This window comes from Akebia trifoliata, chromosome 1 (genome assembly GCF_017979445.1).
Source record: "Akebia trifoliata isolate Shusen 1 chromosome 1, ASM1797944v1, whole genome shotgun sequence".
NCBI classification, from domain to species: Eukaryota; Viridiplantae; Streptophyta; class Magnoliopsida; order Ranunculales; family Lardizabalaceae; genus Akebia; species Akebia trifoliata.
The window spans coordinates 28,748,998-28,762,426 of record NC_141375.1 but is presented as its reverse complement, the minus strand read 5'-3'; the positions used below and the strand labels follow the sequence as shown (position 1 = coordinate 28,762,426).

The 13,429-nt window shown below is 34.4% G+C and overlaps 1 protein-coding gene across 1 annotated transcript; it reads right to left on the bottom strand.

Moving 5' to 3' along the window:
- Positions 1–1,289: 1,289 nt before the first annotated feature.
- Positions 1,290–12,176, bottom strand: GPAT9 (glycerol-3-phosphate acyltransferase 9). The gene is made up of 12 exons (XM_086449289.1): positions 11,987–12,176; positions 11,677–11,734; positions 8,720–8,838; positions 6,256–6,355; positions 5,528–5,623; positions 5,323–5,419; positions 4,917–5,004; positions 4,731–4,827; positions 2,914–2,999; positions 2,460–2,579; positions 2,215–2,313; positions 1,290–1,537 (listed from the first exon to the last, which is right to left on the bottom strand). Exons 1-12 carry the CDS (start codon positions 12,061–12,063, stop codon positions 1,489–1,491), a joined length of 1,086 nt encoding a protein of 361 aa, XP_086305415.1. The 5' UTR covers positions 12,064–12,176; the 3' UTR covers positions 1,290–1,488.
- Between the last annotated feature and the right edge of the window lie 1,253 nt (positions 12,177–13,429).

The window sequence follows — 13,429 nt, the reverse complement described above, 5'->3', positions numbered from 1 at the left end:
GCTTATGTCCATAGAACATAATAAGAACAATCACTATGTTCTCATAAGTTTTACAATCCTAAAAATCTTTAGCTATAAAGCCCAGTGTTACCCAAACATGTAAAACTCTCTCAAATGAAAATCCCCAAAAATAAAAATCCCTTAAGAAAATATTACACAATTACCCTTTTCATGCACCTTAAAAAATTTGAGGTGGGGGCAGATCGGGTAGCAGGATCCTCTGCAAGGGCACTTGAACAATATTTTGTTAGCACTCCAAAGTGATGTGGGGTATGGACTCAACTTTCTACACCTCTCACTCTTAAGGTATTTTTGGTTAATTCATCAGTTCATATCATTTGGTATGAGAGCCAACATGGTGTATTGGGTTCAAATCTTGGAAGGAGCAATTTAGGACAATGGCGACTTTGGGGACAAAAAAAAAGGGTATCAAAGTCGAAAGCCTCCACAAAGGTAGAAGGAATGACATGGGCACCCAAAAAGAAGAGTACCATAGTGAAAATCACCACAAAGTGGGCTGTCATAGGCTGCATAGCATGGTGGTACTGACCTACCTTTGTTTAATTTAAATTTTATTTTTTTTGTTTATTGTTGGATTTCCATGAGATTGAGGTTTCAATGGCTGATTATAATAAACTGTCACTTTTAAGGGTATTGTTATGCAAATATAAGAAGAAAAAGAAGAGAGAATGCGGTGGAGGATGTAGAGAGAAAGAGAAGAATAAATGGCGTTTGGTAGGTGTAGTGGGTGTAAAGAGTACACAAATGAGATTTGGCTAGGGTGGTGGTACTGTTGAGATTGGAGAGATTTTAAGGTGTAAAGAGTACGTAGGCGTAGAGAGTCTAAATGGTGGATGGGGAAGTAAAATGCTCCAATACTTTTTCTACAAAGTCAATACAAACCACCAACGATTGTTCACAATTCAAAATAACATAAACAAATCCAATAACACAACTTCATACATGTACATACGTCCACCAAAGGTGGGCAAAACATTGGCAATGTCACAGGGAACATACGAGTGCACCACACAGCATATCGAGTCAATATGTGATTTCCTCCTCTAACATCGTATCAAAATCTTAATTTGATCGTCATTTCTACTAATGGTTGTCTATTTCATAATGATAGCATATACATATCCGGTGGAATAGAATTTTCAATTCATCCTAAACAGTGAAACAGTTATTCGACCTACCAAGTCTTCAGAATTGCATTTTGAAGCCTCTGATAAAACTAGCTACATGTATTTTCTTAGCATTTGTATGATGATCTTAACTGCACTAGCTTAATTGAATTTGCTTGGAAGTATAATTGTCTGAACTGTCTTTAATGTACATCGAAAGCTACAAGGATAAAAATGGAAAATTCCTCGAACATGAACACCCAAGCATATAGTCTACACAATGAAACGAACTAAAGGACTGCTTAAGGGAGGAGCGAGGGAAGGGAAAAAAGTAAAGGAAATAAAGGTAGACAGCTCTCATTCACTTTTTCTCCAAGCGTCCCAGTATTGAATCAGCAAAGATCTGTTGCCTGCAAATAAAAAAACAAACATTGATTAGAGGAAAACTTGTTACTTAAAAACTAAATCAATAACCTTCTCAAAAGAGGAAACAAGTAGAAGATTAATTGTTCCTTTTGAGAAATGCAGTGAACTTCAATATGTCTTGTGGAGTATAAGAGTTGCCTGATAGACAAGCCAAAACATAACACAAACACCACCATGATAGACTCAGCCAAGTCATGATCAAATAACACAAGACCCTCAAACAAAACATCTAAGATCTTTAGTAAAGATGATTTGTGAGACCCAATTCTAAATCCCGAAAAAAGAAATGTGTGAAGCCTAAAAGTATGACCAAATAACCCAAATCTGCCAACAATAGAAAAAAGACCCCAAAACTAGTATTATTGGCAGATGATAGGAACCAAACCTAATAACCTGCAAGTTCTGATATACATTGACGAAAAAAATTAGAACCTAAAACAATACATAAGAAGAAAACTAGGTAAGTAGCCAGGCTTTTTGATAGGTGAAGCCAATCAAAATAATCTCAGTAGCTCAAAGGCAAACATTCCAATCCAGCTTTATATTTTTCTTTTTAATTTTCTTATAAATAATACATAGATATGGAAACTTAAATCTATTTATCAATTGTAAAATCTCTTGCAACTAAAAAAATTACAAGACAAAACAGAACAGAACATACTTTTGCTCCGTATGCTTGGGACTAGGGCGAGAATATTTCAGATAACCATCCCAAGGAACCTTTTTCAGACCTGCACGAACAGAAATAATGTCCCTGACCCTGAAAACAAAAGCATAAAACAAGCATAAAGGTCACCTATTTTAAGACAATAAAAGTAGGACAGGAGCTTGTCCAACCAATTAGAACCAAGACAAGCAAATGCTAAATATCACTATCTACTAATTGCAGATCAAGAGATCTGTTACCTCTCTGCAAATTCTATAGGTGTCTCTCCAGGTTTCAAATTTTGTGGTTCCAAATACCACACATCACAAACAACAGCCCATGATGTCATAAGGCGCAGCAAATGCATTGTAAATGATTGCCTGCAAAACAGTAAGTTCGATAGAACACAAAATGAATCATTGAAGGGTAATTGAACTTAAGAAAATAAAAACAAAGTTTTACTCGCTTTCTAATATGAAGTCAAATTAAAAATTAATGGTTATGGCATTTTTTGAAATTTTCAATATATATATATATATATATATATATATATATATATATATATATATATCACTATCATTTTCAACTGTATATGATGTATATTTTTAGCAGAGGCTGCTAGAAAAATGTTTCATGATAAAAGGGACATGTGAATAATTACAGAGACAGTTCACAATGCAACAGCAAAATAGTATCCTTCAAGGGGATACTTACTGCCTACTGTTCCAAAAAGCATCCACAAAAATTTTATTGTACTTGATTGCAATTGGGCAAACAGTGCAGCCAAGTTCAAACGCACCCTAACATAACAAAGAAAAGCAAGAATTAAAAAACAAAAACTACAAGGTACAACTTTAAAATTAGCCATACAAATAGAACTGCATTATAAGAACACGTTAACTGTCAGAATCATAAACTGGAATGTTTCAATGTCAATGCATTTTGGGAATCCTCCAATAATTGTTGGATGAAAATGATGCAATTGACACTGACAGAAGCCGTGGAAACTTCAAAAATATACTTGCACCAATAGAAATGTTAGGTCGTGCATACTTTGGGTGAGATGCTAATGAAGATGCAAACTACTTAGCTACAGGTGTCTCAAAGTAAATTCATAAATGAGAGTAAACCTTAATACCTGTATATAACCAAAGTACCAATATCAGTATAATATTGGTATGGATGGGGGGGTATGCATATGGGTATGATACCAGCAAGGTATGCTGCTATTTAATTTCAACAATAATCACAAAAAGTAGTATATTACCAATAGTCATAAAATTTGAATTAATATCATATTAAATCAATATTCCAGCATTATTTAATTAATAATGAAAAATAAATAGAATATTTCATAGCACTTATTTGAATATCATAGACTAGAGTTAGTCCGGGCCATTCTTTGGGGTTAAGGGGGTAAAAGAGGAGAAAAAAATTATAGGGGTATTATTAAACAGTTTTAAGGTTAAAGGAGTAAAAGATGAAAAACAATAAAGTGGGTTAAAGGGGTAAAAGAGGAAATATATTAGACAGATAAAGAAGAAAGACAGTAAAGTGGGGCCCACAAAAAATTGCAACTCGATGCAACGTTTGTCCCCTACAAAATTATTGCAAGATGGACCCGACAATTGTCTTTGGGGTTAAGGAGGTAAGAACGGGGGGGGAAAAAGTTGTTATTAAAAAAAAAGGAGGTTAAAGGGGTAAAAGATGAAAAACAATAAAATGGGTTAAAGGCGTAAAAGAGGAAATATAGTAAAATTGGAAGGGATGAAGAGTAAAGGAAAGAAAGTTAGCCCCACAAAACTATATCTTGATAGGAGGTTTATTCTACAAAATTGTAGTTGATGGGAGGTTTATCTCCCACAAGATTGTAGCAACTGTGGACCCTACAATTGTGTTTTATTATATAGACTAAAATTCGCCCGTGCCGCTCTGGAGGTTAAGGGGGTAAAAGAGAAAAAATAATAAAATTTGAGGGGGTATTATTAAAAAAAACTTTGGGGTTGAGTAAAAGATGAAAGATAGTAAAGTTACAAGGGTATTATTGAAAATAGGAAGGGTGTGGGGGAGGAAGAGTAAAGAAAAGCAAAAGTGGTTCACTGCAGCTGGATATGACATTTATCCCCCCACAAGTGGACCCCAACTTTGTGTTTTATTATATAAATGCTTCTATTGTGTGTTTATATACACATGTTTGTGGAGTTATGTGTGTATCCTTCAAAACGTGAAGGTAACTGTATCCTATATTTTCCAATATGGGTAAGAAACTCCTCCCCATCTTCCAGATTTTGGAAAATGATGAGTTGTATCCTTGCTTTCTGTATCTATGTCCAAACCTGGGCATCATAAAGTAGAATAACCCCCTCCCTTCTCCTTCAAACAAAAATTCCTTTAACCATCAATAAAGGATAAAAGGAAAAAATAATGTGGGGACAGAATAAAGATAAAAGTGTTTAGGTTCCTTTAAGTATCTGATCATGCTGTCTCCAACCATCAAAGAACTTTTACAGAGAAACAGAAGAGACACAAACCTTCTTAAACATGACTGTATAGTGGTTATTCACGCAGGTTCCTTCTGGAAATATAAGAAGAGGGTTGTTGTCAACCCCTTGAATGTGGTCTCTTAACCTGCAAATACAAGCTCAGTATGCTAGTGATATAGGTATGTAGCTCCATGGAATTTTCAGCCTTTTTTAAGCCAAGATCACAATGCTTACTTTCTTGCTACAATTTCACGATCTTTTGCCTCCGAACGGTTGAACCAGATGCAACCTACACTCTCCAAAATAGTGCTTTGGAGTAGTCCTGCACCAAGAGAATAGTGAATCAAACAAAGAGAAAAGTTTGTCAACATGGTTCATTTAAGAGGCACCCTCACTGATTGACAGGTATGATAGATACATAGGCAGGCCACATAAATAATACAGCTTCAAGGATACAAAACATTTTTCTCAAAGACGTGAAATTCTCTCCTAAAACAAATGGCACAAAAAAGGTGCATCAAGTATACTGGAAAAAATTTGCATTTAGCAACCATTCCTAAGAACATCCAATAAAAGAAATACATGGAATTTTTACAGAAGTAACTAGGGATTCAACACGGGTCATTGACCATAAACTCACCAACCCATCCTGGATGCTTTTGCATAATTACAGCAAATGCAGTCATCTGTTCTAAAATAATGAAATCAATCATGGATGTATGATTGGCCACAAATACCTGTTCAAACCATGAAAGGGATTAAGGCATTGACAACTGTTAAGAATTGTACAAAAATAAGTATTGCGTCATATATCACCTAAGAGATATGATAACACTTTACCACACCTGCTTGGGTCGCATGCTGGGCCGTGGCCCATGATACTTGACGACCCCAGTCCAAGATGCCACAAAGAAGCTGCACATCATCTCCACTAGATACCTCTGAAGAGCAAATATTAAACGTAGCTTAACATGCATTTATACAAAGATAATGAAAAAGTACAAGTATGTGAATCAATGTACGAAACCATTCATACACCTGATGTCTGTTTCCCTATGAACAGCAATAGGCAATCACCCTCACTCCTACACAAATTTAGTCTCGGTAACAAAAATTAAATTTCCCGTTCCCAAGCATGGCTGGCTTGATTATCAACTAAATATTTTGAAATAGTGAAAAATGGAAGTATTATTGACATGAAAGAAATTTTATTTAAATTATAAATTCAAATGGCTTGAAACTGCCAGTTAATATATTTTGTTATTCACACATAAAAAGTGTTTACGCCATGAATCGCATCAGGGGTGGAGCAAGGATTTTGCTCTCGTGGGGGCAACCAAGAGCAAAAATGTTTTAGTGGGGGCAACCAATAGAGGAAAAATAATTGTGGGGGCAATAGTGGCGGATTTTCTTATCTACCGCTATTCTCTGTCGCAATAACTCATGTACACACTCATAGACTTCGAAAATTCTTGTGGGGGCAAGTGCCCCCACTGCCCCCAAAATAAATCCACCCCTGGCCGCATGGGAGTTGTGGAACGGTTGCATAAAATAGAAAAGTAACAATTCTTACCTCCAGCTTTTTCCTCCACTTATCATTCCCTCTCAATAGAGAGTGTACTGGAATGAAGGTGGAAAGGAATAGTATCCACCCCATTGCCAGTATCAGCACCCTGGAGATGAAAAGTAGACAATTAAATGGATAGACCATATTTTCATGCAAGATAATTGCGATGCATAATTATTATCTTAAACACCAAACCAACAATTTTTTTCTAAATGACTTCCAACCTGAGGATCAAATTTTTTCCTGATGAACATCCCCATCAATATATAATGCAAATCTTTTTTAGTGGTTCAACATTAGAACTACTTTTGATACTTCCAAAAAAAAAAAAATTTGCATGTATAAAACCAAATCAAATAATTGTGCAAAATAAATAAATAACAAAATAAAATATATATCCACCTAATACAAGTTGTGCATGTATAAAGTCAAATAGCCAAAACAAGAGCAACAGTGCTGGAAACAAAAAAAACAGTTGTGAAATAATTTTGCTACAATTCGTCAAAAAGAAGAAGTGGACGAGGAAGACATTAGACTACTTTTGATACATACACAAAGACATAAACTAATTGTTTCCACGTTAATGACATATCCATCCACATAAATGGACAGAACAAGGTTACACATAGGAGCTCTTCCACTAACATTTCTCCAACCTCATTGTTAAAATTCACTGGCAACTTAAAATCTGCACACAAGACACTAATTTGGGGTCCTTTAAGAGGAGATAATATATAGGTATTCTAGCATCACACCAGTCGGAGGGGGCGGAAAAGGTCGTCTTAGCATCCTAAAATCTAGAGGAGAAACAAGAAATGGAAAGCGCTTCCACGTGAGTTAACAACTCAATGTATCAAATGACAATAAGTTAGTTGCTGAAACTCTCTCCAAAACAACTACCAGGAAATAAGATACAGAAATAATTATACTCAAAGCACAGGTTAACAACTCAATCTGCTGGGAACCAATTCAGTTGTACCAAGAAGTGTTACCCAGAGCATCAGAGTAATTTGAAGATAAACTAACAGTCCTGCAAGGACCAATTATCCATTATTTTCTACTTGAATAGAAGCTGGACGTTGAACTAAAATAATATTGTATTAACATGGAAATATAAATATGAATAAATTAACCAAGGGGAGCAAAGCATAACCTCCTGTACATCACATCCAGCAGCTTCGATTTAGGATCACTGGCTTAGCTGAAATCTATTAGGGCCTCAAACAGAAGAGATTGGCCCAAGAGCTGTATTTGGGTACTCATCCATCGGATGGGTGATTATTAATTCAGGGAGACAGAGCGAGGGAGTTTCAGGAAATAACTGGTTTCTTCAGGGGCTTGGGGCCCAATGATGAAGAGACCACATCAATATATATATTAGGCAAGAAATATCAGGATGGGATGTTTATTGTGAGGATCTTAAGGGTGAGATATCATCATTAACAATTACCAGCCACAGAGACATCTCCATTTGGGTACAATGGCCATGTTTAAACATTGACATCAACTTTCCAAATATATATAGATTCTAACCCTCTTTATGCTTTAGTCTGAGTATTTTTCAGAACCTTATTCAATTTGAAAAGGAAAGATAAGGGTGTTGCAGGGTTTATGTTGTTTTTGGTTTTACAGATCAACATATTTTTAGCCTTGTTTTCAGAAATACTTGAAGTCTACCTATATCTCAAATAATGTAGGCTTATCAAAAACTCAAATTTCCATATAATTGAGACCCTGTGAAATATAAAAACAAGTATTATACAATAAAAATGCTAAGAAGGATTGAAGACACGTCACAGCGTCCTAAATTTAGTTGTGCTTTGAACCACAAGCTTGGCTCTTATTCTGAAAGAATACATACAAAACCAACCCAAAAAGATCCCAAAGTGATGCTGAAATTATAAATCTTTTTTTTTTTTTTTTTCAAGTTACAAGTCATAAGTCATTGAATTGATTGAAAATGTCAAATGCACCACCATCCAGACCCAAAGAACAATCAAATAATGGGCTTTAATTTTTATCAAGAAATTTTTGAAGATGTGGCGGAAGAGAAAAAAAAAATTGTCATGTTTGCTTCATCACAGGAACCACTTCTTACTAAATAACATGGAAAGAAGCAAATGAAACATCAAGTAATAAATTCAAAAGGGAAAAGGAAAATGCAGCAATAACACAGGATGAACAGGAAAGCATCAAGGCCATTCTTTTGCAAATTCGAAAATCTAAAGGAGAAAGCCCCAATCTATAACTCTAGATTTACTTCTAATTCCAAATTATGGTGAATTACAATAAAATTATAACCAAGATAAAGCCCAATCAGATATAAAGATTAAAGAACCAAAATGTTACTACCCCCAACCAAAGCAAATAGACAAAACAACATAAACTCAAAACTAGGATTGTCTATTTTAAAATGCTTGCACTGCAGCATAGATGCCAATTGTAATTGAAAATTAAAGATGAGTCTCACCGTGTAGGAAAGAGAATCCCATATCTAACTACCACCCCGAAGCACCATAGTGGGAACAAATACACATTCCAATTCCAAGGTTCTGGGGGATTCGACTTGAAACAACGAGTAAAAGAATCCTGCTCATATACATAAAATTAACTGATAAATTTGTGCCCATGGAAGTACGAAAAGTTTTCAGAGAACAAATTAAAAGCATGAGAACAAAATCAATAATCTACAGAAATCTAAAGGTATTTTTTTTTCAGTAATTTTTTTTTTTCCCAATAGAAAAGGAAAGCAAAAAAAAAAGATAATATAACCAATATCAAAGGGGTAATACAAAAGAAACAAAATCATAATTAGATAGAATGAAAAAACATGCTATAGACACTGATGGGAGTCTGCATGAACTATATAAATGAGGATACAGTGTTGTATTTTGATTAATAAATTGCATAACAACATATTTAAAGAACACCAAAGAAACAACCTAAAAGACAATGAAGGAACCACAAAGAAAGAGTGAGAGAAAAGAAACACGAAAGTAGAGAAGGAACAATTAAAAGTCAATACTTTCAAACTAACAGCTTCCACATGAAGGCTACATTAAACATATAAAGAATTATGTGAAACTAGTATAAATGGACATATAGCGTTGTATTTTGATTAATAGTTTGCACAAACAGTATATTTAACTCCAAAGAAACAACTTAAAGGACAATGAAGGAGACAAAGTAGTGGGAAAAAGTAAATAAAGAAGCTGCTTATAATAAATAAATAAAAGGAATAACTAAAGGTCAATACTTTGGTTACTTTCAGTGGGAAAAAAACTTCCACGTGAAGACTAATTTAAACATATAAAGAATACTTTCATTAAACCAGTTTACATGGACATATACAAGTACAACACCACCATTTGGACTTTTGTAGCAATACATTACAATTATTTGTCCATTTTTATAAAAGAAATGTTGGATGGAGAGGAAAGGGCATATCAACAAATTATGAGTTAAAACCAGGCATACACTTTCCTCAAAATGGGGAATTGAAAGAGTGCAAGTTTTTATTCGTACTCTCTCCCAAGTGGAAAGAAGGATGAACATAAACGACATGAATCTAGTCACAAACACCAAGTGTGGTACTCCTTAAAAGCACTTTACCGTGTTGAACAAGTAACCTTGATTCAAAACTTTCTAAGGGAAAATCCAATAGAAACTTTAACTAGCTGTGAAGGCCAAAGACCTTGGTTTTGATTTCATCAATCATCAAGAGCATACTCATATGGAAGAATAATTCCAATTGATCCAGTTGATTCACAAGTTTCAATCCCTATATCGATGTCCGCCAAGCCAATAACGTACGTTTCAGAACCAAAGTGACCCCTACCAATTGTGGCTGAATTCAGAATAGATACAACTCGTATGATGAATCAATAAACCATGTTGCCCATTCGCCCTCCATCACTGAACAAATTGTTTTCACCCTTGTAAACTCTCAATTTCAAGTTTAATCATTGGCGAGTTTCAAAGATAAGGATCATTGGCATGTTTCAAAGATAGGGTAGACATTGATATAATCAATTCCAAACCACAATGCTAGCATATGGTCCACATGGAGATGAGTTTAGGGCTATATTTGGTTTGTGTGGTATCCAAAATGAGAAGATCAAACAAACTAAAAATCAGTCAACCTAGAGAACAGTAAACCACCAAAAGTGTTCCACAAGTGAAAGCATTTTGAGCCATCCATTTCTCCATTGAATTCAACTCAAGTTTTTGTAGAATTGCGAGTGAGCCCTACTGATGTGTAAAATTTGTGTAAACACATAAATGTTTTTTGAAGATAACTGGAACCTCCCACAATGTACAAATAAAATATGGGAACACCATCTCTTGGATTCAACAAGCTAGACCCAATCTACGTCTCAACACGTTTGCACTCTGATTAAACTGTTGTACGAACCTCCCTTATTAATTGCACACAAGGTTAAGTTCTTAAAGCAAACCAATTAAAACACGATTAATCATAAAATATTTACTCTTACAGAAACAAAGACTTGCGTTTCATAAAATTGATCACGACAATTGGTACCCTTTTTGCAAGAGAGCAACAAAAAAGTCAACGTCTGCAAGCAATACTCAACAACATTTGCCCCTTCCAAGTGAACAATGGCTACCCCTTTGAGTCGCCAAGAATTCAACTCTTATCAAAGAAAAAAAAAGGGAAAGATGGGTAGAAAGAAAAATCATCTTCATTGGGAAAAAAAAAATTTCCTTTTGTCTCTTATTAAGAAAAAAAATTGATCCTTATATTTCTGATCTCTAATATTTCAGAATCTATTGTTTTATCTCAAGTAAGGGACCAAAAATTATGGGCTCAATATCAGTCTGTTAACTATGTTTGATCTTACAGGTGAAGCACGCGTCTTAAGTGCATGCCACCATTAAAGGCTGTTGCCTCACAAAGAATGCACCTTTAAGGGAACGCCTCAAGGCATACCTCTCACACGCCCCTTTTGAACATTGATCATCTGACATGCCTTAACCCAACTACTTGGAAAGGGCAACATGCATCATTTAAAAATTCAACTTTTCCTATATCTATATCTTCTTTTAAAGCATGTATCTTCAAATTCTTCTTCATAATGGATTCTTGGACTTCTCCAAGCCCATTTCTTCAACCTACATACCCCAACCATCTTAATTGGCTTTCCTTAACTTTATCCCCAATTGTTTAATATTGGAAAAAAAAAAAAAATCAAAAACATAATTCAATTTCACAATTGCACTGCTCCTTAAAACTCCAATTCAATAATCAAATAACTCATTTTATTTCTTACTAACGTATCCCATCACCCAATAAGCATGTTCAAGTGAAATTGCAAATTTAAGGAACCTGAATTAAATCAAACCATAATAAAAAGAAAAAGAAAAATACGAATAATAGAGTACGGAGAAAAGCAATCGGTGGCTTACATCAATAATGGCACCCGCAGCCTCGGTTAAAGTGGGTGAAATGTCAAGCAAATCTCTCCTGATGATATTTAGTTCAAAATTACAATTAATAACTAAAGATTTACATAAGACCCTGTTTGGATCGCCATACTTGAGTAAGAAAAAGAAAACATTTCGATCAAAAATATTAAAAATGTCTTTTTGACGCCAAAATGGATATCGAAACATGCCCTAAATCTTCAAACCAAAGAAAATTTAAGCAAAAATTAAAATAAATAAAAAAATTAAGGTAAAACTGAAGATGGATTGAGAGAGAGGGAGAGAGATTTACAGGTGGAGCTTCTCGTTGGGCTTTTGGATGGAATCGGGTGTTAAGTATTCTTCAATGTTAGGTCGATCTAAGTCCATCTCCGAGCTTGAAGAGTTTAGCTGACTCGTTCTCTCTCTCTTTCTCAGGGCGCTAGTGACAGAGAAACGAAGATGAGAGATTTGCCACTATTTCTGGTTATTAGGTGCCAGTGGTTTATAATTTATATAGGTCTTATGGTCACGCACATCGAAGTGGTCCTGACACGTGTCAGTCTGATGATATCAAAACCAGTCGGTAAAAAGGGCTTCTATGTTTTCTTTCCTATTACAGACGAGGACTTACTCGAAGGACACAAATTGGATTTTTTATTTTATAATACCCCTAAATAATAATATTAACCAAGGATACCAATTACCAATGCGAGGGAAGGCTACTATTATTGATAGGAATTTATATAAAGTAATTTTTTAATATTACAAAAATACTATTAACTTCGTTAAAGCATTTGAATCATTTATTTATAGTAATATAAAAATAATAATATTTTATGTTTTAAAATTTAATTGATAAATAATAAAATATAGGATAAATTACCATTTTGTGTGCTAAATATGATGAAATTCCCATTTCGTCGCACTATTTATTTTAATTTTCAAAACATGAATAGCAAGATTGTAGAGATTTTAAAATTACGATCTCGTTGATAAAAGGTGACGAGATCGTTGATTTTTCTTGTATATTCAGAGTGTTTTTCGTACATATTCTTGATGAATCAGTGTTTATAATATCGATGTAAGAGGGTCTATTTAAGAAGTAAGAAGCCCCTTTGACATCTCTTGATCTACAAAGAATTTTTTACGTGAAAACACAAAGACCAAAGCTTGATCTTTGAATAGGAAAAACAATGGATCTACAGGGTCCCACTTCTTTCTCTCATTCAAAACCATGCATGAGACTTTCATCTTGCATGGCTCATAAGTGATAAAAGAAGAACTAGTCTTATTTCTTTTTTGATTACCTTCCTTGCATATGTATAAGGTTGAATCCATTCGATTTAATGATCTCGTTGATAAAAAGTAAGTAGATCATTGATTTTTAGTGAAATAACCCAATTTATAAATCAATGAGATTGTCATTTTTAGAATAAGTAGCAACGATTTCGCACTTTTTAACGAGGTCATCACTTTTATAAACCGATTAAATTGTCACTTTTCAAATAAAATTCAGTGTTCTCACAAAGTTTTATGAGCTAGATCTTCACTTTAAAATCGCTTCGATCTCGCTATTCGTGTTTTGGAATTAAAACGAATAGTGAGCTATGTAGAAAATTTTGTCAAAAGTTGAACATAGTTTTGGAATTTTCTCTAAAATATTAGAGATGCCCAACATTTTGGTAGAGATGTCCCTTCATTCATGTTCTCCTAGACCAAGGACCTCTTCTCCAAGATAAATATGAATGATTTA